Source organism: Diceros bicornis, chromosome 5, assembly GCF_020826845.1.
Source record: "Diceros bicornis minor isolate mBicDic1 chromosome 5, mDicBic1.mat.cur, whole genome shotgun sequence".
NCBI lineage: Eukaryota > Metazoa > Chordata > Mammalia > Perissodactyla > Rhinocerotidae > Diceros > Diceros bicornis.
The window spans coordinates 74,349,529-74,376,651 of NC_080744.1; the positions used below are offsets into that span (position 1 = coordinate 74,349,529).

Below are 27,123 nucleotides of genomic sequence, written 5' to 3' on the forward strand. Positions count from 1 at the left end.
TGGGCTGTGCCCCCGCCCCGCGCTGCCCTCCCCCCGCCCCCCTCCCCTGTGATGCCCCTCACTCCCCCCCTCCCCTGTGATGCCCCTCACTCCCCCCTCCACCGCGCCCCCGCGCCCCGGCGGACGTGGCTGCCCTGCGCCCCGCTCACCGCATGGTGTAGAGCAGGGTGCCGTCGTCCTCCAGCCGGAGCAGCTTGTTGGGCGTGGTCATGTTGTGGGCGATGGACTTCTTCCCGTTGTGGAAGAACGTGTCTGGGGTCCAGATTTTGCTGGCAAGAAGGTTGTTGAGAGGGAGGCGCTGCATGGGCCCCTTGAACCGAAGCCTTTCGTCTTTCCAGCTTTGTCGGAAAAACACGTCTATGGTATATTCCTAACGCAAAGGAAGGCAACCAGGTGATGTCTCAGTAGGGGAGGTTCTTAGCGGAGTTCTTGCAGTGTTATTTCGAATGATCTGGTGGGACCATATGGCTGGTGGTTTTATGTTAATAATTGTAGTAGTGAAATTAATGGCACCTAAAATCGAGCCTCTGACCTACCATTTCCGTGTCGGACACCGGGCCGAAGCTGGTGACGTAGATGTCCGTCCTCACCTGAGTGATTCTCTCTGAAACACAGACAGGTTCCTCGCCTGGGCACGAGCTCACCATGAACCACCCACCACAGCGTACTTATGTCTTTCGTCTAGTAACCAATTTTACTCTTGGCAATCAGAGAGCTTTTATTATGCGTTTAAGTCAATTTGGAGGACTTGACAATTACCAAATGAAACCACGCTGCTCCAAACTATAACAAGGATAAAATACCCCTCATATGAAAAAGGAGCTTGGCTCTCATTGTCTGCCCTTGGGGAGTAGTCGTGAATAGAGGTGGGGCTGAGTCCTGGCTATGGGACCTTGGGTAGTTTCATACACACCTGAATGTCAGTTTCTTCCTCAGTAAACCTGGAGCAGTAATGCCAACCTCACAACGCATAATCCTGCTCTCCCAGAAATAGCGGCTTTAAAAAGGGTTAGACAATTGGGATGAGGGGAGCAGATTCGGAGGAATCTCCAATCAAAACTGCAGCACTGGATAGTCTCTGGGGAAAGGGCATGTGAGAAAGTGACCACAGTGTGGCCTGGGACAGGGATGGCTTGAGAAGGATGACCTACTTCGCTTCATATGGCATTTTGAATTGTTAGAAATTTCTATCATGGGCGAATACTATTTCAATTAAAATTACTGAAAATATATAAAGTGATAAAAGTAGCTGATAATATTGGGGGAAAATGTATGTGTTCCCTGGGCACCACCAGAACCCTGTAACTCCTCATGGTCATGAATGGGGACCACAGTCAGAGTACACTACAGCCCCCATAAATAACCCCAAATACTGGATCGTATCGTGGCTGGCTCAGAGCTACCAGGGGCTTTTCTCTCCCAACACCTCATTGTGTGGTGATCATATATGTGCGTGGTGTGTATTTGTGTGTGCGCAGGTGTTTGTATGGTGCTGTGTATTTTCAGTGCCTGTGTCCTCACTGAGATGCAGCCACAACAGGAGGCCTGTTTGGCTCTCCGTGGTATCCTTAGGGTCCTGCCTGCGGGACTGTAACATGTGCAGGGTGAATGAGAGCAAATTGCATGAACTGACAGCAGCTCATTGGATCTCTAGATGCTTTGACCCTCAGGTGTGTTCAAAGGGACAGGGATGGGGACTGCTGGACAGAGAGGCCTAGGGACATAACTCAGATGGTGGAGGAGGACTATATCAGCGAGCCTATGTGGACTTTCTTGCCAAAAAGGCAGAGAATGGCAATTCATGTTTTAAGTGCATCTCCCTGTGCAAAATGTAAACACTGGAGAAGAACTAAACTTCAGGAACAACTAAACTTTTTCCTCTGAGAATATATTTGCGGGAGGGTCTCTACCTTACCTAATGGAGCACGTTCAAATGAACCACATCTGAATTGGCTAGAGCCAAAGGCACCCCACATGCCTGGAAAAAACATACGATTCTCAGCACAAAATTAACTTTGTGCTGTGCCAGTTGTGCCCTGAAGGCACATTTTGCTATCTGTTTATTCTTATCAACTTCCATAGGGTCAAAGTAAATACTATGATTACAGCCCTAGTGAAAAATTAAATATATAATATGTAAAGATGTAAAGGGCAATTGCATTAAACAGTGGATTTCTGAAAAGGACTTGCATAGATACTAGAGTATGAAGTTGATTATAAATTATTTCTTAACATAGGGTAATCTCAGCTTTAGTAACACCTTAGACCTGGTTCCTCCTTAAGTGAACCAGAATGGATGTTAGGATTGTCTGGGGAAAAGGGAGTTTGCAGGGAGACCACTTCCCCCAGCTTCTTGCACCTGGAAAATGATAATAAAGGATACAGGAGCCTTGGCAACAACCATCACTTCAAACTCCTGGCAGAGAAGTTCTTTCAGGAACTGTTTGAATCACAGCAAACATGAGCTTGAAACTGGGTTTAAGCACAAATTTTCCCAAGGCGTCACAGGCCTCAGCCAAGGAGAAAACACTTACCGCCGAGCCCCGGCCGCAGCCTATTGTCATAGCCGTCCAAGAGCCCATCCAAGATCCTGGTAAATATGGTGATGTTGTCATTGGTCTCATCTTTCCCTGAACTAGTTGGCATTTGTGAAAAGCTTTTTAACAGAAAAACAAAAGAAAGAGTTCAAACTTGTATTAATTATTACTAACAAAGTCTTCTCAAGATGTAGAAACCAGGGAATAAGATGGTGACTTTTCTTGGAGGGAAGGCATCTGAAAACCATCTCCAATACTATCTAGGTTGTGGTTTTGCATAGATAAGTCTTAATTCTTGAATATCCAGAGAGTGCTGGCTGTGGGCTGGTTGTCCATCAACCTAACACAATGCTCAAAACCCACCCCTCCCTGATTCTGGGGAGCTGTTTATGTCAATATTGTAGCCATTTTAAAACCAAATAGCCACTGCACATGGACTAGTAGAGTCTAGTCCACTCATAGGGGATTTCAGGAGATTGGTTTAAACACAGAAAAACTGATTTTTCATTTTGTTAGTGAGTCACCTGCAATGGGTGATGGGGTGTGAAGAGGATGTTTAAAAACTTAATCCAAGTTGAAAGATAAGATTAGTGTGCCCAAATTTCACTGTATCCCTAATTTGGAGCATTTGTGCTGTGAGCATTATGCCAGAATTAGAGCATATGGTGAAAGAAATGATGGAGTTTGTGAAATCTGTCTGGGTTTCTGCATCTATCAGCACTGCTAGTTGCTGGCACATTCAGTTCAAGCCAAAGCACCTGACCCAGGGGGGATGAATTGTAAAGTCCAGTATGAAAACTCTAACTAGGGTTTACTCAATGCCACCTCAGATCAGAGACTCAGAAACACAGTGTTCTGTTGACCCAGCATGTGAGACTTACAGTAGAACCCCAACAAGAGCACGCTGAACCTTCCAAGAAGAAACAAGAACAGTCTTGGCTTGTCCCATTCACTAAACGTATCCAGACCCCAAAAGTTTATATAGATGGAGCAGACGGAAATAAGAAACTGTCAGATTTAGACAAACTGGGGAAGTTATTTGGGAAGAAGGAAAGTCACAAGTCTAGAAGATGAGAACACACCTGAAAAGCATGGACCCCACGCAGGTTTCCATAGCTGCTTTCAGATGTGCAACTCGCCAGATGTTTGGAATTATCAAGAATTTGGCCTACACCTCTGGCTTGGCTTCAAGGGGAACTTACTCAGCTGAAAGCCAGCTTTGGGTCCCAAGACGTCAGCACCCTTGGCACTTGGGAGAAGAACAGGCGACTCCTGGAACTTCCCTGAAGTGCCTGGCTATGGGGCCCCAGTGCTGCTTACAGCACTTTCCTTTCAATGAATAGGCTGAAATGAGAGCTGGGACCATCAGCTGATGGATGGGGAGGACAGAATTGATGAGTGCCTGCCCCACCCAGTTCCTGAAAGTTGTCTCTTTCATTGATTGCATCTAAACAGATCAATTCTTTCCTGGCCTAAAGCTACTCCCTTCTGAATGACAGCATATCAAGTTCTTTTGATCTGATTTTTGCATCACCACTAAAATGCATAGAGTTAAAGCTCTAACAAGCTAAAATTCAGTCCTAATAGGGAGCCTACAGACACAATTTTTTACTCTGACTTAGTATTTAAAAACATGAAATTCTCTTTTCTCCAACATCCATTGTAGTTTTACACTTTATAAAGGTGTAGCACTCGGCCTCACAGACTTCACACCAGCACGAAAGGCCTTAACATTGCCCCTCGGGTTTACGAAAGAAAGGAACAGTGATATTTTGTACTTGCCCAGTTGAGTAACTATTAGTCAAACTAAGTCTGGCCTCACTGTCCATTCTCATGGTATTTATAACTCTTATCGGTTTGGTTATTCAATTCTAGGCTACGTCCACGTGTCAGAATTTTGAAAGGTCCTCGCTAGGTCTTTAACTCAGAATAGAGGTGAGGGCATACACACTACTATAAAAAACGTACCATTTATACATGGAATCCAAAAAAGCTGAATTTATAAAAACAGAGTAGAGTGATTGGTTACTGGGGTGGAGGGGTGGGAGAACTGGGGAGATGTTGGTCAAAGGGTACAAACTTGCAACTAGAAGATGAATAAGTTCTGGGCCTCTAATGCACAGCATAGTGATTATAGTCCACAATACTGTATTATAAACCTCAAAGTTGCTAAGAGACTAGACCTTAAATGTTCTCACCACAAAAAAAGAAACGATAATTATGTGATGTGATAGAGGCGTTAGCTAACGTTATAGTGGTCATCATATTGCAATATATCAGGGTATCAAATCAACACATTATACACCTTAAACAGTGTTATATATCAATTATATCTCAATGAAAAGTAATAAAATTTTTTAAAAACAATACTATGAATCTGAAAAAGAGAAAAAGCATATCTTAATGTTTCAAATACATTTTTCTAAGCTATTTCATTATCTGTTGTGAAAATGTTTTTAAATTATATTAGATCCGAACAGCCCTGGCTGTTAGCAGACAAAATCTTGACTACATCATTGACCGTCTGAGATGTTCTGAAGACCACGCAGTCATAGTGGTCATCTCCATGAGCACTGCTTCCCTTGGCCCTCCACACAGTTTCAGAGAAACACCATTCCACTTGGCTCTGAATCCCGTTTCACATATGCCCAAATCAGCAACGGGATAGGACGAAATGCTTGAGAATTCTAAAGCTCACCTTCTACTTCTTGGCCAAAATTAAAAAAAAAAAAAAAAAAAAGGAGTTTAAATATATCTACACCCATACTTTTATTGGAGGAATTTCAATATCTGCCCTCTTCTGCCGTAACTGCTTCTTGTATAAATCTGTGGACCATTTTATGATAGAGCCCATGGCTTGGGGTTTGCAGTGATTTCTTCTCTGTATTTACCGAAGATAGGACCTAGGAGGTAGGAAACAGATTCTAAAAAAGTCCCTGAAAATGCCTATCAGGGCAGGACTAGAGGTTTCTCTCATGGACAACTGGGAAATCCTCCTCAGTTCATAGATCAACCTCAAAAATGATTCCTCTGCAGCACGTGGTTATGAAGTGCACCATTTTCACAGCCGTAGAGACAAAGGCCCTTCCCTTATCACAGAAAGCAAATGCTGTGCCTGCATACAGGGGAACCTCACAGGTGTTTGGTGAACTCTGCTAGTGCCTCTCTCAAGGTGCATAATCTTTAAGGATTGTTTCTAAGGTAAAAAGTAACTTCAGCTTGCTTTGTTCCATTTTGGTCAGTTGACACTACTTGAAAAACAAAATTATGCAAAAACATCGAGCTATGCCTTCACGGAGCAATAATGTGCAGTTACATCTATGAGGCCTCCAGGTGGAAACACAAGATGCTCGCATCCCTTTGAACACTTACTCCATTTGGGATCTGAAGGCAGCCTCGAGCTTGCCAACATTCCAGTTCAGCTTTTCTTAACTACATTGGGTATAACCAAGGAGCTCTGCTGGTCCTCAGGGCAATTGTGAGTACACGACTGCTTCACGGACAAGCGGAAGCCTTGGCTCTTTTGGGGAGTAGATTTTTGTGAGCTGAGATTAGATCCATTATTACGGACAAGATTAGACATAATAGAAAAACTTGAAAATTTTGGTGACTTATCCTTCTGTATTAGTCAGGTTTAATTAACTAGGTTCTCTTAAAATATGAACTGTTTCCTTACATTTAGCACATATTTTCTACAAAAACTTGTCACATTTAGTCCATGTGAACGCTTCCAACATTTTCAGATTATTGATGTTCCAGAAAAGGGATCATAAAGGAAATGGAAAACCATTCTTGTTAAAACATCTTCATTTTTCAGATTTCCTTGTCTCAGTATTGGTCTATACAAAAGACACAAGGACCCAATCCCTAAACTTGAACTCTTTTCCAACGATTTTAGTTTAAAAATAAGGAAACGAGGTCACTGAGCCTCATATTCCAGCCTAAGGAAGGAAGGAAGGTGGTGGTTGTGAAATGGGCAGGGACATGGGTGGGGCACCACAGGACAGTGGCAACCCTCGAGGGGTGGAAGGCTACTCGATGGCACCCTGCCAGACTTGAAGTACTGGGTCATTCAGAGACTTCTGATGAGGTGGAGTAGAGAATGGGCAGCCCATGAAATTTGGTCCACTATTGGGTTTATTTCACCAGCACAGTGTTTAAGAAAAACAAACATGACTGCCTTTAGAAAGGGTCACCTCCTGCAATTGTGCACATTTCCCACCCCTCCCTGTCATCTTACATCTGGCCTCTTCAAGGCATTTGATTCTGGGACTCTTGCATTAGCCTTTTTCTGATTTCCAGGTCCTAGAGACTCAGCTTTCATTGATCCAAGAGAACAGGCACTGATAATTTTTTTAAGGTCCCCAAGTGATCCTCATGTGCAGCCATGGTGGAGTGACTGCTCTAGGCCTGTCTAGGTTGGAAATGGAAGGGCTGCTTTCTGAGCCAACTGCCAAAGTGACCCCAAAGGAACCCAGAGAGCTTCTTTCCTCCGTTACGACTTCAGAGAGACCACATGACTGGGTACAGGGCTTATTCCAATAGCCTGACAAATGTATCGTGGGTGTCTACCATGTATGCACCTGGTGTTGTGGTGAGTACTGGGGATATGAAGATGATGAAGATGGCATCCCCAGCCTGAAGGACATGACTGTGTTCTAAAGAACTGATCATGTTTGCAGAGGATTTCAATAGAGCATGGTAGGTGTAGGAATCTATGCAATACGCAAGACATTCTAGGAACCCAAAGGAGACATCGAGCTTCATCTAGGGTCAGAGGAGAGAAAAACCAACCGGAGCTTTCAAGCATAAAGATCAGGTCTCAAGCCAAAGAAGGGGGTGTGGAAGGGTGTTGTGAGCAGTGGCCCCCAAAAAGAAAACAATGATGTTTGCAGACACCATGTAAGAACTCTGGTGAGAAGAGTGACGTATACTGGAGGAGAGATGGCACATGTCAAGCCATGAAGGACTTTGCTACACTCCTAGGCTCTGTCTGGAAGGTGGTGGTAGCCCCAGAACATTTAAGCAAGGGCACTTTCTGTCCTTGCAGCGCTCGGTCACCTTATGGATCATGGATTTGCTGGAGATATAGAGGCTAGTTACTCAGGCAATGGCAGCGGGGAGAGAGGCGGGATGGATGGGGCCATCAGCAGGGTTTATGACGATAGTGGGGGTAGGGGGAGTCTGAATACAGCAAGACAGGGAATCCCAAGGAAGCCATCTCCAAAATCACCCAGTTACCAACACAGGGTTAACCCTGCAGTAAAACCACACATTACTCTAAAAGGGAGTGAGCGAGGAGTTGTATTATTAGCCCAATCTAAGAGTATCTTTCTTTCTGAGGAACTGTAAAGGAGTTGTATTCTCCAATGTAACTTTATCTATTTATCTCTCAGTATTATACTCTCTAATAATAATAATAATAATATGCTATACATTCCATCTTTAAAGGTGCTTCTTTTTCCTGAGTGATGCCTGATGATGTCTCCTATTTCGGGATTTTAAAGGGTACAAGTTCAACAGTTATGTCATCATTTCTGGGGAAGAAAAATCTTTTGAGCATTGTACCACAAATGGTGCACAAATGGTGATAACCCATTTATCTCCGCTTATGTTATCTCTGTTTCTGTTGACTGCCATTTTTGATTTACATAAAATGGGATTGATAATGGCAACCGCAGACCCGTTTTAATGTGAACTTACTTTGGGAATTGAAATGGATTCCTTTTAAGTGGCAGCTTATCTCCCTTCTTAAATTGCATTTCTTTTTGCATTCTTTCCCCAGTATTTAATTACTTCTGAGAAATGTATCTTTAGTTTGTTTGCTTGTTACTTTAAGCTCATTAAATAGTACCTCTAAATAGCACCGTTTTTTGATGTTTTCCTCAAATTTCCATTGCATATCACTTTAGCTAACCGTATAAAAAAACAAAATCAAACAAAACAACACATGGTCTGCAGTAGTTAGACAGTGAAAGTCAAACCCATGGACTTGCAACATGTATTTCATGTGGATAAAGTCATGGCCATGAAACATTATGCCAGAACTCTTGGATTGCTTCCACTCCCTTGGGCCTCACATCAAGGGTGCTCCCAGGCCTGCCCGTCAGCTCCCTAAATAGTGCTCAAGCCTACCCCTGCTCACCACCCTTCACATAGACTCTTCACTCTCGTCCCTACCACTGCAGCTGGCTCAGAATCCTACTGCCTACAAGGGAAAACCCAGGTCCCCTGTCTCGCAGGCCACACCCCCTTCATCTAACCCTACCCACTTCCAACGTCGCGGCTCCCTTCCCTCTCCCCAACCACACCCGGAGCCCCACATATGTGATCATGCAGTGCATGAAGCATCCTGGTGTTCATCACACACAGTCTTCCCTCCCTCCCTAACCATACCCATCAGCAGTTACATCTGTGCAACATGTCAGGGCTTTAAAATGTCTTTCATTCACCCTATCTTCCCTTCCAGATACTGTTCCATTCTTTGCCTCTCTTCTCATCAAAGCTCACTGAGGAGCTGTCCACATTAGAAATCTCTGCTGCCTCTCCTCTCTTCTCTTGCACCCACTCAAATAGGGCTTTTACTACCTGCATCCCAATGAAGCCTCTCTTCTGGGGGCCAAGAAGGCACTCCACCTCGCCAAACCCATCAATCGAGTCTCAATCCTCATCTGACTGTGTCGTCTTACATCCCTTTCTCCACGTGGCCTCAGGACGCCACTCTCTCTGTTCTTCTTCTCTTCACTGGCCTCTTCATCTCAGTCTTGCTTGTCCCTCTGTTACCTCCCTGACGTTCCAGGGAACAGTCCAGGGATCTCTTTTCAGTCTATATTCAATCTCTAATTGATCTCATCCAATCAATGGCTTTAAATATCTCTCAGACGTGGAAGATTCTCAGATTCATGTCTCCAGGGCCAATCTCTCTCTGACCTCTGAACCTAAATGTCCAATGGCCTGCCTGACCTCTCCTCTTGGATATCTAACACGCATCTCACAGGGCTTAACACATTCTTATCTGCACTCATGGTTTTCTCTGCAACCTCTTCTCCAGCTCGGTAACAGGCAACGGAACCCATCAGGTTTTCAGGTCAAATACCTGGGGCGGGGTCACCCTTGACTCCTCTTTCTTTCCTGCCCACAACCACCCATCAACAAATCCTGCTGGCTGAAATAGCCCCTCCCCTGGGTCAGTGTATTTGCCTCCTCACCGCCCTCACTGCTCCTTCCTTTACTACCAGATTCTACCGTATTCTCCACTCAGCAGCCAGAGTGAGCTTTAAAGTTTAAGTCACATTACTGTCACGTCTCAACTGGATCATATCTCACTTCTACTCAAACCCACTCAATGGCTCTCCTTGACCTACAAAATAATAGTCAACTGGTCTTCCCGATACTACCTAGCTATGGCCTACAGTGTCCTTCATGATCTGACCCCTCTCCCCTCCCCACTGCCTCTCTCCCAATGCCTCCTGCCAATCTCCCCCTTCCTCGTGCTGGCCTCCTGGCTGTCCCTAATATGCCAAGCATGCCCCTGCATTGGCTGCTCCTCTCACCCATTCACTCCTCTCCACAAACAGCACTGCTCTGGTCCTCACTTTTCTCACATGTCTGCTTGAGCATCTTTCTCCACTCCATTCACTATCTCCTACTCTGAATCATTCTTCATAGCAATTGCTTGACCCAACTGATACATATTTGTTTACTGCACACCAGAATGTACCCTCCTTGAAGGCAGGCTCTACTCTGCCCATCTCGGATCTCAGCACTTAGAACGGTGCCTGGCACATGGAGAGAACTCAATAAACACTGTACAGCAGGGCAGTGCCCACCAGAATGCCCACACCCTCATCCCCAGAGCCTGTGACGGTGAATGTGCCACCTTACATGGCAGAAGAGACTCTGTAGACGGGATTAAGGTTATGGACTTTGTGTGCTCAGGCCAGGCCCAGGGCTGTGCTCACCCCCTAGGTCTAGCAAACCTCGGTATCTCCTGGTCACAACACCCAGAAGGACAGCTAGTCTGCACTCACCCCCTCCCTCCCTGGCCTTGTTTAAGCATGTGGCATGCATTCAGCACTTTATCCTTCACGTCAGCTCTGTGACGTAGGATCCATTATTAACCTCTCTTTGAGATTAGGAAACTGAGTTGCAGGCAGGTTTAGTGATTCTTCTGATGCCATAGAGCGAGTGTGAGCAACAGAGATCAGAGCAGCCTGACTGCCTTCTGTCAAAATGAGACTTAACACTCTCCCTAAACTCACCAGGGGTCCTGACACAGGAACCAAATGGACTGTAGAGTGATGGCTCAATATTTTCTTTTTGTTAAAACTGAAAATAAATTGGTCCTGGGTTTCATTTGTTTTTAGGTTTGCCTTTCGATTTTGAAATAAATTGTTAAATAAATAAAATAGGGTTTTTAATGAACTGCTAAAGCCTGTTTCAAAGCGTATCTGACTTTTCCTATCATATGATCCCTTCTCTAGAACATTACATTTCATAGTACATATTGTGTGTTTGATTTTATTCAGGCTGCGGTAGACCCACTATCTTTAGAGAGGTATTATTTGAGTTCTAGATTAGGGCATTCCTTTGTTTGAATATATAGACTTCCCCCATTCTTTCCCTTTTCACTGCACCATAAATATCAGGGCATTCTGGAGAAAGTTCTGCAGTGGAGAGCACTAGCTGGGCCCTGGGCCCTAAGAAGGACTCTCATTCTGGCACTTTCTGATGATGAAACTTGGGACACTTCGCTAAGTTCTAAAGCCTGAAATCTTTTCACCTACAAAGGGAGGGTTTTGTGAAAATTAAATAGTACATTTTTTGAAAATGCATTCTGGAAATAAAGGAGATACACCCATATAAACACTGATAATTATTGTTACCATCACCAGGGTTTGGTGATAAGACTTTTTTCTACTTTTGATTCGAATATTTTCCTCTGAAATTTCACACCAATTAAAATACCCATGTTACACAGCTGCACTTTTGTAAAAATCCAAAAGCCCACATTCTCCTTCTCCCCTGGAATCAAGCCAGTGAATCATCTTGGAGCTGACAGCCAGGTGGGACTGGCTGGGTCAGCACTGGCCGACTGTCTTTCTGAGCTTTGCTTAGCTCACTGCCTCTTGGCATGATGAACACGCTAAAAGTTTCCTTTATAAAGCGTGTAATTTGGAAGTATTTTCTTTTGGTACCTTTAAAAAAATGTTGGGCATTACTCTGCAGTGGGATCTTAGACACCTAAAATTTTTGCAATATGCAGAGAACTACCTTTCTGATCTCTGGCCATCCCTGCAGCCTCCACTTAGACGCCCCACTGCCTGGGTGTGCCCTAACTGCTTCGGTGGTGCTGCTGTGTGTTTTTATCACTGTTACAGTGACCCTTTGTCCCAGGCCTCATGAACCTGCAGCTACAATGCAGGAAGAACTTACCATATGGGGATTCATGAGAAAAAACTTGCCATTTCAAAAGACACTGCAAGTACTGGAATGATTCAGGGGGAATGTACTTTCTGCTCTAGTTAAAAGAACCGTCCTTGAGAACGTGTATGAAAACAGCCCTCTTCATGAAACCAGAGGTCCAGGTTAGCACACTCGTGTAGACAGATAAAGAAGAACCTTATGTGATCATGTTCATAAGTTACTTCTACAAGAATCTGCTCTTAATTGATGATTATAAAATATTGTTTTCCAAAGTCTATTTCAATTGCAGCTCCCATGTAACAAAATTCTAAGTCATATTTTCTTTTCCAATAGATAAAGCTCTAAAATATGTTTAATAAAATTAAATGAATGGAATTAGATTTTACCTTATAATTGAATTGATAATCCTCAAATTTATCTTACAATTATTACTGGCCAATCGAGTCTGATTAAGTATTATTTTTCAAATGATGATAAATTAATTCCAGTTTAAATTTACTATTACGTGTTTTGACATTACATTGATTCAATTATTGTTTCTGTGCTAGTTTTTTCTATACTATGTACTTTTGATTACTGGTCTTGTTAAAATAATTATAATACCTCAAATAATACCATGTCTCCAAACGTGACATTGCATAAGGCTGACTGTCAGATAAGGCCTCTGTTCTGTTATACACTTGACTCATGCTCTGTTATATAATTTAATACTAGTAGAAGAATTATAAAGGCTATTGAAAATGAGCTCCTGGTGACTCTGATCAAATTTAGAATACGAATGGGAGAAGGAGAAGAAACAATATTCATATATTTCCAAAGTAATTTCACATTAATTACCTTATATAATCACCAAATATATTTTTCTTATCACATTTACACATTTTCTGATTGCCAAATCCACATGCTTTCACAAATACTGCCTGTAACTTTGTGCACGCACAAAAACTTACACTCGCCTCTTTCCTTCCGCTCCCTGGCTGGTTTTCTGTAGCCCTCCTTACCCTCCACTGGTTGTCCTGTTTCTTTTTTGTATTTACAGGCTTGTATTTACAGGCTTGTATTTACAAGAATGTCTGTTGTTCAACAATGTTCAAATTAGGGCTTTCAGGCTTCCTCCTTCACCTTCTTTTGGAACCTAATCACATAAACTCTTTCTTTGGGAGAAAAAAACAGAGCTTACCCAAACTCTTTTTTCCCCCTAATCTCAGAACAGGAAACTCTCTCTACCCTGACACAGAGAATACCTTTCAGAATTATGTCCCCTTCCTCTATAGGTTGGTCTGACTTAGACCTGCCCTCCGAACTACGTGTAGTCCAGTTGGGACCCCAAGGACTAGCCGGGCAGAATCACTCTGAGGAGTGCTGAGTAAGGAACCCCAGCAGTTCCTGGCTTGGTGAACTTCCCCAGTTAGCTAGCCATAGCTCTCACCTTCCCTGACTGTAAGTCACGGCTAATGATGCTTAGCTCATAAGGTTCCTCTTTGGTTTTACCTAAAACAGGTAACGTAACAATAGGTGCTCCATATCAGGATAGCTATTATTTTGTCAAGATTTTAAGTCAAGTAAGTGTTACGAAACTTTCTTTGCAATTTAACAAAATCATTCTTAGGTACATTTAGAATAATAAGCAAGTGACAGGAGCCTTGTATAAGAAGGGAAATAAACAGGGACATGGGCTGCCAGATGTCAAGATGTCTTCTGTGGCTACTGGAAACCACACCATGCTGGCCAGGGCATGTGAAATCCGCTTTCCACTCTACCAGAGACCCCACTTCATCAAAAGCAACTGGACACGGAGGGTCGAGAGCAGAAAGCACAGAGGACCTGATGTAAAATGCCACTTATAGGAATATTTTCTACTAGAAATGATCTCAAGTACTTAACACGGTTGTAACCCAAATATGTTCGCTATAGAGAAATTTAGAACAGCACAATCAGAAACAATGTAAATATCCCAAGTTAGGAAGCAGCTGATGGTGAAGCATTCCCGCACTGTAATAATATTCACCCATTTTTAAATCATACATTTTAAAGAGTTTGTAATAACAAAGTATTAGGCATGAGAGAATCACAGTACAAAATTGAAGACACAGTATATCTGAACTGTATGAAAATATGCGTAGAAGCAAGGGGAAGAAAATACACCAAAATATGAAGGATGATTGTTTCTGTGTGGTGGAATTAAGGATATTTTCCTTTTTTATATACAATTCTGAGTCTCACATATTTTCTGCAATTAGAAGGTATTGTTTTAGGATGGACTATTGACCTTATATTTAAAAGATTTAAAACTTCTCCAACAGCTAATTCTCTAGGGAGATTGAGGAGCATTCTGTCACTTGTTCAGTGTTAGCTTCTAGAAACGAAGAGTTATCTCTCTATTTTGAGGATGACCTTAGAAAGCCACCAAATTAAATAAGAAATAAAGTATAGCAACTTCTAATGCCTGAACTCCATATGCACATTATCTAATATTTCAGACTTGCATCCACCAGGGAGTATAATGACTTCATGCCTATAGAACGCAAATTCACAATAATATATTTGACCAAAATCTTAAAAAAAAAAAATATGTTCCCAATCACAGCATATTCCTCACCTCTGAACTATTGCTAAATATATGCAGTATATTGGTAAATAAACTACCTACCTAATGTATTAACTTGGAAATTTCAACATTGTGTATGATTTCACTTAGATACACACTTTTCATTCAGAGGAACACTGTGAATATCATGGTTAATAGGATTTAACAACTAGGAGAGACCTTGGAAAGGAAAACTTTCATTGAACAGATAAGGACACTGAAGGCCTGGGAGGGGAGGTGTGAATAACTCTGAGAATGCTCTGTCCCAACAGAATACTCTGCATGGCTAAAAGGGCTGCAACATAGGCATGTTCTGTGTATGGTTCGCGGTTGCACACTGCCCCCCATGGTGCTGAGGGGCAGGCATGCCCTGACCGACCTGGACCACAGGCCCAGTGCCGTCATTTACCAGCCATGGCACCCGGGGACAGTCACAAGCCTCTCTCTTCCTCAGTTTCCTCCTCTGTACAGACTTGGAAAGGTCAGAAGAGCAGAAAATGTCCAGAGGACAGAGAATGTCGTGGACCCGGGAGGGTCCTCATTACTCTCCAGGCTGTTGCAGAGCCACTGTGGTCTCAAGACCCCTCCATGATTCACATTAGTGCAGAGTGCACTGTGCAACCTCTAGAGACGATTTTTACAGAACCAGCACTAGGCAGCTTTTGTCCTGAAACTTAATTATACTCCATCAACTTCAACTTAGAATCCTTTTGATTATCTAGAACAATTTTGGGGAGGAGGGTGGAGAGGAGGAACATCAGCACCTCATACGAACATTTATCAGGAATGTTGGTCATTACTAGTTTGATGAAAAAAGATTAGACTCAGTACACTGATACTAAACACCAAGATGAAAGAGCTTAAAGGAATTAACAATGCCAGACCTCCAGGGGTGTCTTGCAGATCTTCAGACACATGTAGTTTCTGGTATCTGCACCTGCATTCAGATGACCACATAATTCAAGGCCTTTGGCTCAGGCCAGGACCACTGTGAGTCCTTGTCAATGCCACATGGTGTGGGTTTGGCTTTAAAGACAAATTCCTTTGCACGATGGGACCAAGGAGGGCAATCAAAATGTTAAACACTGTCTTGTCTAACAAGCAGCAAATATCCTTTATGCATGCGAACTTATGAATCTTGTCTTAACCTGAGAAGGAGGCAACACAACTAACTCTGAAACCATCTTCTGCTTCCATTTCTGAAAACATAATCTGCCTCTTTTCTGTAACTCACTTCAGAGACCCCACACTTGGAGCAGCCTTGCTCAGGAAGAAAGCGTGGGGTAGGGCAAGGACTCTGTTATTTGCTTACAACAAACTGAAGAACTTGGGACTGCAAAGGTGGCAAGCACAGACTTGTGCTGTACTGCTCAGCAAAGCTTCTGAAAGGCATTTGTGCCCTGAAAATCGTAAAATACAAGCATAGATGATAACTTACCCAAAGTGACTGGCTAAATTCATTGAAATACAAAAGAGAAGGAGGTTTTTGATCATGATAAAGCTAGAGAACATTCCATTGTCCATTCCCAATAAGAATAATAGTTGAAGCTGATGAATTTGGAAGAATAACTGTTCCTTTCTCCAACTTGATCTTGAAGCTGAAAGGTACACAAAGAGGAAAAGCATATAAATATGAATGTTTTCATGTCACAGTTCCTGGAATCAAATCACACTGCTAACACAATTTATCGCAAAGGAACCTGGCTGTCCTTCTCCAGCACAGGTCCACATCAGGTGTTATCTATGTCCACTGGGCAGTCAGTTGGGGCATAAAAAGTAGTTACAGTATGGCTTAATTTTCACTTCTACTCAGAGTGCAGAATCATTCTCCTAATTTATTTTTTCCATGTTTCAAATATTTTGTTTTACTTTTTAGCATGTTATCAAATGACTCATTAGTCCTATCATTAGAACAAATGCTTGAAGTTATCTGAGTAACTGTATTTTGCATCTGTCAAATCCACAAGTGTAATAATTTTACCTTTCTGAAATATTTGCCACGCGTTCAAAGCCAGCAAGCTACTCCTTGTTCTGCAAGGTGCTGAGAGAAAGTATGTGGAAAAAGGGGGAAAAAAGGCACATTTAAGAAACTGGTCTTCTACAGGATCACGATAATATGAGAACTGCATATAAAAGATGGTTGCCACTTTCTCAGCATTCTGTCCCCATGACTAAATAACTTAATAATGACTGCATTTGGAGAAGTCTCTCAGCTTGTGCTGGGCTCTAATTAAGGCATTTGAAATCCAGGCAGGCACAGTCCCTGAGTTCTGCAACTAACCTCAGCGAAGGCACACATTTCTCGATATGCGCATAACGCAAATAGGTGCACATGATATAGGGAAACCTCGTGTTCAGAAGGAACATTTTCCCAAGGAGACCCCAGGCGAACTCCGGAATTGGGAAACACACAACAGGTACTTCCACCTCAGAAGGCCCTGGTGTCAAGAAGGGCAGGGTGCCACGCAGTGGTCGCCTGGGCGAGTCCTGGGGCTTATCTCCCCACCGGGGCCGGAGTCCGGGCGGCGAGCACGCGGCGCTGCATGCGGGAAACCCGGGCGGCGCCTCCCGCTGCCCTCAGCCCCAAGCCAGGACCCTCAAAAGAGAGGCCGCGCTCCCACGACCCCCGGACCGCCGCGGGGGCTTGCGGGCGCAGGTGGGCGCGGGGGCGGCATTGCGGAGCCGCAACCTCTGCCGCCTGGGCACCCGCGGCCCGGCAGGATCCGCCTCCCGCCCGGTCTGCAGCGGCGCACCGTGCGCCCCCCGCTTGCCGGCCCTCTTCGGCTCTTTTCTGGCCCTCGCAGACCTCCCCCGCTCCTGCCCCGGTCCTAGCCGAGCGCCCCGCGGGGCATCGTCTTCCTCTTTGGCCAGGAGCGCGCGGTGCAACGGCGGCTCGGAGTCCTCCGGCCCCGAGCAGGCGGGCTACCCGCCCGCGACACCCCCGCGGAGCTCGCGCCCACCCCGCAAACAGCGCCGGCACGCCGCGCGCCTCAGAGCCCCGGGGCTGGGGGGGCCCTCCAGGTGGGCGATTTCGCCCTTCCGATTTCAGTGACGGCGGCAGCGGGTGCCCCCACGCCCCAATTCCTACCGGCAGGCCCGTGGGCGCTGCGCCCTGGTGCCCCGTCTGGCAGGGCTGCGCCACCCAGGACGCCCCTGCCCTCCGGCGCTGGCTTTGCCCCCGCAGGCGCCGGGGGAAAGTTTGCGCTCCCTGCCGCCAGCGGCGCCCCGCCTGCTCTCCACCTCCTCTCCTGGACCATGCAGCTCGCAGCTCGGGCGCCCCGAGGAGAGGTGTGCGGGCCGAACGGGGGCCGCCGGTCCTCTCCCTCCGCCGCACCTTCTTACTCTCCTGCCCCGGCCCGGCGCGCCCGGGGCTTACCCTGCGCGCCAGCCCCGGGAGGCGAGCCGTCGGCGAGGGTGCATCCTCCGCCGCCGCCGCCGCCGCCGCCGCTCTCGCCCGGCTGGCAGGCGCGGAAGGCCGGCGCGGCGTCACTGCCCCATGCTGCCAGCGCGAACTTCCCCGGTCCTCCCGGGCCGGGTGGATTGGGCGCCCCGCGCTCCCGCCGCCGCCCTGCGGCTCCGCTCTGCGCCGCGCCCGGGGCCGCGCGCTGCCCCGCTGCAGATGCCCCCGCGCCCCCAGCGCACTCGCGCGCTCGCTCTCACCTCTCCTGAGCGCCACATGTCGTCTCTGGGTTTGAGGAACGTTCCTCTGCAGAGGCGCTCCGGTAGAGGCCGCCAGACTCTCACCAAATGCGCCCTCGGGCCGGCTCAGCCAAGGGGAGGGCTCAGGGCCCGTGCCTTGGCCTGGTTTGGGATGGCCACATATCTGCTGAAGTTTCTTGAGGGCCATCAGAAGCATATTCAGGACCTCCTGTACTAACCACTGGTCCCACTTTTTAGAGCAGAAATGCTCTAAAAAGGGAGTGTCAGCAGGCAGCAAGCCGGAGGCCGTTGCTCTGAGAGTTTTTCTCTTCTAGGGCCAACCCCTAGCGCCTCCCTAACCCGGCCTCAGTCCTTCCTCAGTCCTAGACACACGCCTCAGTGGCCAGATCTCCTATTATCTTTAGAAAGAAACTAGTTTGTCAGACTCCTTTTTATCTGTAATTCATTGCTAGGGCGGGCAAGCCAGAGTGAAATTGGATTAGATTAGCGTCAAACCCTTACCTAAATGCAGAATACATTTGGGCGTTTTTTGAAGTTCCATTTCTTGACAAGAAGCCACGGTGTCAATAGCCAGGGGCCATGGGGTCTGCAGACCTGAGAGCGAGTCCAGGGTCTGGAGGCATGAGCTCCCCAAGGAGCGCTTCTGGGGCCTGGACATTGGTGCACCGCACCGCCTTCGGGACCCATGCACGTGGTCAGGGCGGGGGGGGGGTGGGTTCTGTTATGGAGATTCTGTCTGTCTTTATCTCAGGGGTGAGATCCTGAGTAGTGAGGGTAGCACTAATGACAGCCAAGCAGAAACAGTGTCCCCTTCAAGCAGCATAAACAAGATGAATGTAAAACCAAGCACATTCCCTAACGTTAAGATTGCAGCATCTTGTTTCCTCGGAGGTGGATGCCTCTTGACTGTAAGAACACCCAGGGGAAAATGTTCAAGACAGAAAGTAAAACCACCAAGAACATGATGAGATGGATACTATTATTCCACAGCTTTTGTTTATAGTCACTGCATTCTTTATAGTCACTTTTAACACAATAATTGTGAGAAAAGGCAAATTTCTAACTCTCCTCCAGAAAGGATCTTCCATCTTTCAGTATATGAAGTCACTCTATTCTTCAGTTTTGTCTAATACCATGTATTCCAAATCTAAGCTAACTACTGGTACTTTTGCACATTCCAAAAATTCTTAGATTTTGCGAAAAATGAGAAATTGTAAATATATTTCAGGAACAGGGCATAAAAATATATAAACGTTGCAAATATATAGAAAGTGTTACTCTGAATATGCATTTAGCCACAGTATTAAATAACTCTGAGTCTAGTGGTTCTACATGAAATATAAATTAGATCAGATGCTCATTTGAAAGGCTTTTCTGATTCTAAAATGGATAGATTGAACACATACATTTCTTCATTTTCTAATTTCTCAAAAGACCTATCACTAAGATAAAGTTTGCTGACAGTCAAAATCATTAAATTAAAAACAATCAGAATCAACTTATTATTTTTCACCTGTTAGGTGTTAAAATTCCAGGTTTTGAGATACCAATGGCAGCTACTCTTCCCTCAGAATTAAACCACATAAGGCAAATCGAAGAATCAAAATATCTAGGGAATTTAAAGCTTTACAGATTATCACACAAAGTCATCCAGTAATTTTTGCCAAAAAAAAAAGTAGATAAACTAGGGATCACTTTTGGGTTAGTGAGCATTATGGACATTAATTCTTAACAATAGTAACTTTTCAAGGTATTATTGACAAATAATGAATGAAATATCAACTGTGAGTGAATTTATGTTCTTTTTATGAATTATTTTTAAATTTCCATGTTTTTGGTAAGTTTTCTATCAGTTTAATTTCAATGCATACTATTGAACATATGGAAATTATCTTAAGAGCTCATCCTTAAAATTGTATTTAAGCATGTGGCTTAAATACTTATCTCCTCTCTATGATACAATGGTAGCTCAGTCTCTCCTCTTAAAGCTTATGAACATATAACAGAGTCTCAGGTCGGATGGAGCTGAGGGGATAGTGAAAAAATAAGACATATCATAATCTTATAGAAATTCACATTTTAGGGTCCTGCCTGGTGGTGTGGCAGTTAGGTTCCTGTGCTCTGCTTCAGCAGCCCGGAGTTCTCGGTTTGGATCCCCGGGGGCAGACTGTTGCATGGCTTGTCAAGCTGTGCTGTGGCAGCATCCTATACAAAGTAGAGGAAGATGGGCACGGATAGTAGCCCAGGGCCAATCTTCCTCAGCAAAAAGAGGAAGATTGGCAACGGATGTTAGCTTAGGGCTAATCTTCCTTACAAACAAAAAAAAGAAATTCATGTTTTAGAAGAATATTTCTGGCCATTTCAATAATGTTTGTTGTAATATGGAATTCAATCTTTGCCATGAGAAATAACGGTCTATCATCTGAATTCCCATTTGTTCCATTAGCATTTTCTCTTTTACTGAATGACATAAAGCAAAGTAGGTCCAGTTCTGGAAAGCAGTAGAGGGCACCCCAGTTCCATATAACCTCAGTGTCGGACCTGTCTCAATTAGAATTTAATTTCCAGTGTAAGAACCTAAAATAGCTGAACTTGGGGGGGCTGGCCCAGTGGCAGAGCGGTTAAGTTTGCACCTTCTGCTTCAGCGGCCCTGGGTTCCTGGGTTAGGATCCTGGGTGTGGACCTCCTCACCACTCATCAAGCCATGCTGAGGTGGCGTCCCATATAGAAGAGCTATGACTCTACAACTATGATACACAACTATGAACTGGGGCTTTGGGGAGAAAAAAGAAAAAAGAGGAAGATCGGCAACAGATGTTAGTGCAGGGCCAATCTTCCTCAAAAAAATAAATAAATCACTGAACCTGGGAAAGCTGGCAACGGGTGGAGCACTTGCCCGGAGAACACCCACTCTCTACCCCATCCAGAACAGAGGCAGAGAAGGGAGTCTGCGTTTGTGTGGGTGGGTGGAGTGGGCATGGCTAAAACATGAAAAGCAGTGAGGAAACAGAGCTGGGCAAGAAGTTGAATAGAAGATGTTCTAAGCTGAAAGCCCACTGGTGTAAAGTAAGGCATTTTTGTGGAACTGTGTGTAATTTTGTATTTATGAAGAATCAAGTGCAGGGTGAAGATAGCAAGAGCTAAGATGAGACCAGTATGCAGAGGCCAGGTACAAAAAGACAGGAAATGTGGAGCCAAGGAGTTCACATCCTGCTGCAAGCAGGAAGGAGCTACTTGAAGAGTTTTGTTTTCAGGGAAAGGACATGATGCTAGAAAAATTCAGTCTGACAACTGTATACAGAAAAAATGTTGAGAGGAGGCAAATTTTTGCTAAAAGCAAGTAAGAACATCACAGGGCCAGTCCATGGTGGGAGTTACCTAACTTCTTGAGTTTATTTCATTAATGGATGGACAAACTCATTGATTCATATGCATTCAAAGCAGGTTTAGGAGTACTTTGCCCAAACAGAAACCAGAGGGTCTTGGTTGTTAAGGAAACAGAAATGTCAAGTCTGACTGGAAGAAAAAGGAAAATTCCTGGGAAAAGATGACAGCTGATTTGGACTCCAAAAAAGAACTTGGACAGAAAGCATCAGAAAAGGAAAAACAAAGAGCAGAAGCCAAGGTAGGCAGGGACAGGGTGCACTGAGTAATAAATGCTCCATTCACGGACAGTATACTTTGCACATTTTTAATCTTTCTTTTATTTCTTTTATTTTTCTTATTTATTTATTTATTTTTATTTATTTATTTATTTTTAAAGATTTTATTTATTTATTTTCCCCCCAGAGCCCCAGTAGATAGTTGTGTGTCATAGCTGCACATCCTTCTAGTTGCTGTATGTGGGACGCTGCCTCAGCATGGCCGGAGAAGCAGCGCGTCGGTGCGAGCCCGGGATCCGAACCCGGGTGGCCATCAGTGGAGCGCGCTCACTTAACCACTAAGCTACGGGGCCGGCACTATTTATTTATTTATTTATTTATTTTTGAGGAAGATCAGCCCTGAGCTAACATCCATGCTAATCCTCCTCTCTTTGCTGAGGAAGACCGACTCTGAGCTAACATCTATTGCCAATCTTCCTCCTTTTTTTTTTCCCCCCAAAGCCCCGGTGGATAGTTGTATGTCACAGCTGCCATCCTTCTAGTTGCTGTATGTGGGTCACAGCCTCAGCATGGCTGGAGAAGCGGTGTGTCGGTGCGAGCCCGGGATCTGAACCTGGGCTGTCAGTAGCGGAGCGCACGCACTTAACCACTAAGCTATGGGGCCCGCCTGATTTTTCATCTTATTTAAACTAGAGCTCTCATATTACTCATCTGAAGGCTACATATAGATTACACACATGTTTTAATTAGCTGGCACAATTTTAAAATAGAGATAACATTAAAATCCAGATGATTTCACATAAAAAAATGAATAAGTGAATGATTCAATAAATAAATACTCTAGATTTCTGGATTTTCTTTAAAAAGAAAAAATAAAAAGCAGATTTAGCAACAATGGGCTTACATTCCCACTCTCTTATGCCATCCCCACCCACTTATACTGGGCCTGGGCTCCTAACAGCAACACCTTCTACTCTTTTTACACTTAACCTGACCGCCTTCACTTGTGTTACCTGGCAAATAGAAGCAACTGAGGTTTTTAAAAAGATTTAAGTTTTGTTCTTCTGATTCTATTTTCTCTCCATTATTGGTTTGTTAATTGTATCTATTTTATTTTATTTTGTTTTTACTAGTTGCTCTTGGGTTTAAAATAGACATCTTTAAATTGCTATGTCTACCTTTATGTAACATTTGCCATTTCATGTATAGTATATGAATTTAACAACAATATATTCTATTTTTTCCTGTCCTATTTGCTCTTGTTGTCACACATGTGTTACTTCTACCTGGGTTAATTAGTCAATTATCTTCTACTTTAACAGTCAATTACCTTTTTTTTTTTAAAAAGTTGTAGTAAAATATACGTAATATAAAGTTTACATTTACTTACTCCGTTTAGGTGTACAGTGGAGTGGCATTAAGTTCACTCACATTGTTGTGCATCCATCACCTCTATCCATCTACAGAACTTTTTCATTATCCTCAACTGAAACTCTGCAGCTATTAAATAATAACTTAGTATTCTCTCCCCACCCTCGCCCAGCTTCTGGTAACCATTGCTCTACTTTCTGTCACTAAGAATTTGACTGTTCTCAGTACCTCGTATGATAATTCTCCCTTTGTGTCTGGCTTATTTTACTTAGCAGAATATTTTCAAGGTTCACACATGTTGTAGCATGTATTAGTACTTCATTCTTTTTTAAGGTAGAATAACATCCCATTTATGTATATGCCACAATTTGTTTATCCATTCATGTGTATATGGACATTTGGGTTATTTCCACCTTTTGACTATTGGGAATAATGCTGCTACGAATATTGGTGTACAAATATCTGTTCAAGTCCCTGCTTTCAATTCTTTCCTATATATACCCAGAAGAGGAAATGTTGGATCATATGGTAATTCTATGTTTAATTTTTTTGTGTGTGTGAGGAAGATCAGCCCTGAGCTAACATCCATGCTAATCCTCCTCTTTTTGGTGAGGAAGACCGGCTCTGAGCTAACATCTATTGCCAATCCTCCTTTTTATTCCCCAAAGCCCCAGTAGATAGTTGTATGTCATAGTTGCACATCCTTCTAGTTGCTGCATGTGGGACGCGGCCTCAGCATGGCCGGTGAAGCGGTGCGTCAGTGCGCGCCAGGATTGGAACCCCAGCCGCCAGTAGTGGAGTGCGTGCACTTAACCACTAAGCCACGGGGCCGCCCTCTATGTTTAGTTTTTTAAGGAACTGTCATACTGTTTTCCACAGTGGCTTCATCATTTTATAATCCCAAGAGCAAGGGTTCTAATTTCCCCACATCCTTGCCAACACTCATTTTCTGTTTTTATTCTGTTTTGTTTTTTATAATAGCCATCCTAATGGGTTTACAGTGGTATCTCATTGTTGTTTTGATTTGCATTTCCCTAATGATAGTGAAGTTGAGCATTGAGTGATGTGCTTATTGACTATTTGTATATCTTTCCTTAAGAAATGTTTATTCAGGTGCTTTGCCCATTTTTGAAATGGGTTGTTTGGTTTTTTTGTTGTTGAGTTATAGGAGTTTTCATATATTCTTGATATTGGTCCCTTATCAGATACATGATTTGAAAATATTTTCTCCCTAATGTGGGTTGCCTTTCTATTCAATTGATAGTGTCCTTTGATGCACAAAATTTTTAATTTTGATGCAGTCAAATTTGTCTATTTTGCTTTTGTTGCCTATGCTTTTGTTGTCATATCCAAGTAATCATTGCCAAATTCAAAGTCATGAAGCTGTCCCCTATGTTTTCTTCTAAGAGTTTTATAGTTTTAGCTCTTATATTTACATCTTTGATCCATCTTGAGTTCATTTTTGCATATGGTGTTAGGTAAGGGTTCAACTTCATTCTTTTGCAGATGAATGTCCAGTTTTCCCAGCACTGTTTGTTGAACAGACTGTTCTTTCATTCACTGAATAATATTGGCACCCTTTCATAAGTCAAAAAAATTAGAGATGAAGGAACATTTTCAAACTCATTCTATAAGGCCAACTTTACCCTAATACCTAAGGATTTATGTCTGGGCTCTTTAGTCTGCCTTTTATGCCAGTACCACACTGTTTAGATTACTATAGCTTTGTAGTAAGTTCACAAATCAGTAAGAATGAGTCCTCTAACTTTTTTCTTCTTTTTCAAGATTGTTTAGATATTCAGGTTTTCTTGAGATAAACATGAATTTGAGAAAAGGTTTTTCTATTACTGCAAAAAAATGTATCAGTGGGATTTTGATAGGGATTGCATTAAATCTGTAAATCCCTCTGGGTAGAATTGATATCATAACAATATTAAGTCTTCCAATCATTGAACATGGAATGTTTTTCCATTTATTTAAGTCTTCTTTAATTTCTTTCAGCAATGTTTTTTAGTTTTCATTGTACAAGTCTTTCACCTCCTTGATTATGTTAATTCCTAAGTATTTAATCATTTTGATGCTATTGTAAATGGACTTGTTTTCTTAATTTCCTTTTCAGATTGTTCATTTTTCGTGTTTAGAAATGCAACTGATTTTTGAGTGTTGATTTTTTGTATCCAGCAACTTTGCTGAATTTGTTAGTTTATCAGATTTTTTGTAGAATCTTTAGGGTTTCTAAATGTAAGATCATGTCATCTATGATCAGAAACAATTTTACTTCTTCCTTTTCATTTGAATGCTTTTTACTTCTTTTTCTTTCCTAATTTCTCTGGCTGTATCTTCCAATACTGCTGTGTTGAATAGAAGTGGCAAAAGTGAGCATTGTTGTCTCGTTTCTAATCTTAGAGGAAAAGCTTTTAGTCTTTCGTCATTGAGTATGATGCTAACTGTAGGTTTTCAGATACAGCCATTGTCGTATTGAGTTTCCTTCTATTCCTAGTTTGTTGAATGTTTTTATCATGAAAAGGTGTTGAATTTTGTCAAATGCTTTTTCTACATCAATTGAGATTATGTGGGTTTTTTTTTTTCTCGTTCTGATAAATTGGTGTATCACATTGATTGATTTTCATGTGTTGCACCATCCTTGCATTCCAGGAGTAAATCTGACTTGGTCATGGTGTATGATTCTTTTAATTTGCAGCAGAATTTGGTTTGCTAGTATTTTGTTGAGTATTTTTACCTCAATGTTCATAAGGGGTATTGGTCTGTAGTTTATTTTCTTTTAGAGACTTTATCTGGCTTTGGTATTAGGGTAAAGTTGGCCTTATAGAATGAGTTCGAAAATGTTCCTTCATCTCTAATTTTTTTGAACATTTTGAAAAGGATTATTGTTAATTCTTCTTTACGTGTTTGTTAGAATTCACCAGAGTAGCCATCTGACCCTGAGCTTTTCTTTCGAGTTTCTGACTACTGATTCAATCTCTTTACTAGTTATAGATCTATTTAGATTTTCTAATTCTTAGTGATTTAGTCTTGGTGGGTTTTGTTTCTAGGAATTTGTCATTTCATTTAAGTTATCCAATTTGTTGGTATAAGTTAGCTCATAGTAGCCTCTTATAATCCTTTTTATTTGTGTAGAATCAGTTGTAATGCCCTCAATTCTTTCTGATTTTAGTAATTTGAGTCTTTTCTTTTTCATTTTTTTTTTTGGTCCATGTAGCCAAAGGTTTGTCAAATTTGTTGATCTTTTCAAAAAACCAACTTTTGGTTCTGTTGATTTTCTCTATTGTTTTTCTATTCTTATTTATCTCTGCTCTAATTTTTTATGATATTTGTCTTTCTAGAATCTATTCAGAATTGATTTATTGCCTAACATATGGTCTATCCTGGAGAATATCCCATGTCCTATCTGTTATTGAAAGTGGAGTATTAAAATCTCTAATTGTTGTTGTATGACTGTCTTTTTCTCTCTTTGGTACAGTCAGTTTTTCTTCATATAATTTGAGGGTCTGTTAAGAGGTCCACAAATTTTATAATTGTTATATATTTTTGTTACATTTAACCTTTTATTAATATATAATGTCCTTCTCTGTCTCATAATTTTTTTGATTTAAAATCTATGTTTTCTGATATTAGTATAGCCACTTATACTCTCTTTTGGTTACTATTTACATGGAATATCTTTATCCATCCTTTCACTGTCAACCTTTTCTGTTAATCTACAGTGTGTCCATTGTAGGCAAGATATAGTTGGATCATATTTTTTAATCCATTCTGCCAATTTCTGTCTTTTGATTGGAGAGGTTATTTACATAGAAAAAATAATCATTGAAAAAGAAAAATTTATTTCTGTCATTTTGCTATTTGTTTTCTATATGCCTTTTAGCTTTTTTGTCCCTTGTTTGCTGCATTACTGTCTTCTTTTGAGTTTGGTTGATTT

At 42.7% G+C, this 27,123-nt stretch overlaps 1 protein-coding gene across 4 annotated transcripts in view; it reads right to left on the reverse strand.

Moving 5' to 3' along the window:
- The window catches only part of GABRA5 (gamma-aminobutyric acid type A receptor subunit alpha5), an 86,774-nt gene extending 68,507 nt beyond the window's left edge, over window positions 1-18,267 (reverse strand). Inside the window, exons 1-6 of one of the 4 annotated variants that reach the window (XM_058542246.1) lie at window positions 18,211-18,267; window positions 16,532-16,591; window positions 15,989-16,148; window positions 2,535-2,656; window positions 537-604; window positions 150-370 (exon numbers count right to left, since the gene is read on the reverse strand). In XM_058542246.1, the coding sequence (XP_058398229.1) occupies window positions 150-370; window positions 537-604; window positions 2,535-2,656; window positions 15,989-16,074 (497 nt within the window). In that variant the 5' untranslated portion in view covers window positions 16,075-16,148; window positions 16,532-16,591; window positions 18,211-18,267. Of the gene's footprint in view, window positions 1-149; window positions 371-536; window positions 605-2,534; window positions 2,657-15,988; window positions 16,149-16,531; window positions 16,861-17,926; window positions 17,981-18,210 lie in introns of those variants that run through there. The other 3 variants (XM_058542247.1, XM_058542245.1, XM_058542244.1) reach the window with 3 other exon arrangements.
- Between the last annotated feature and the right edge of the window lie 8,856 nt (window positions 18,268-27,123).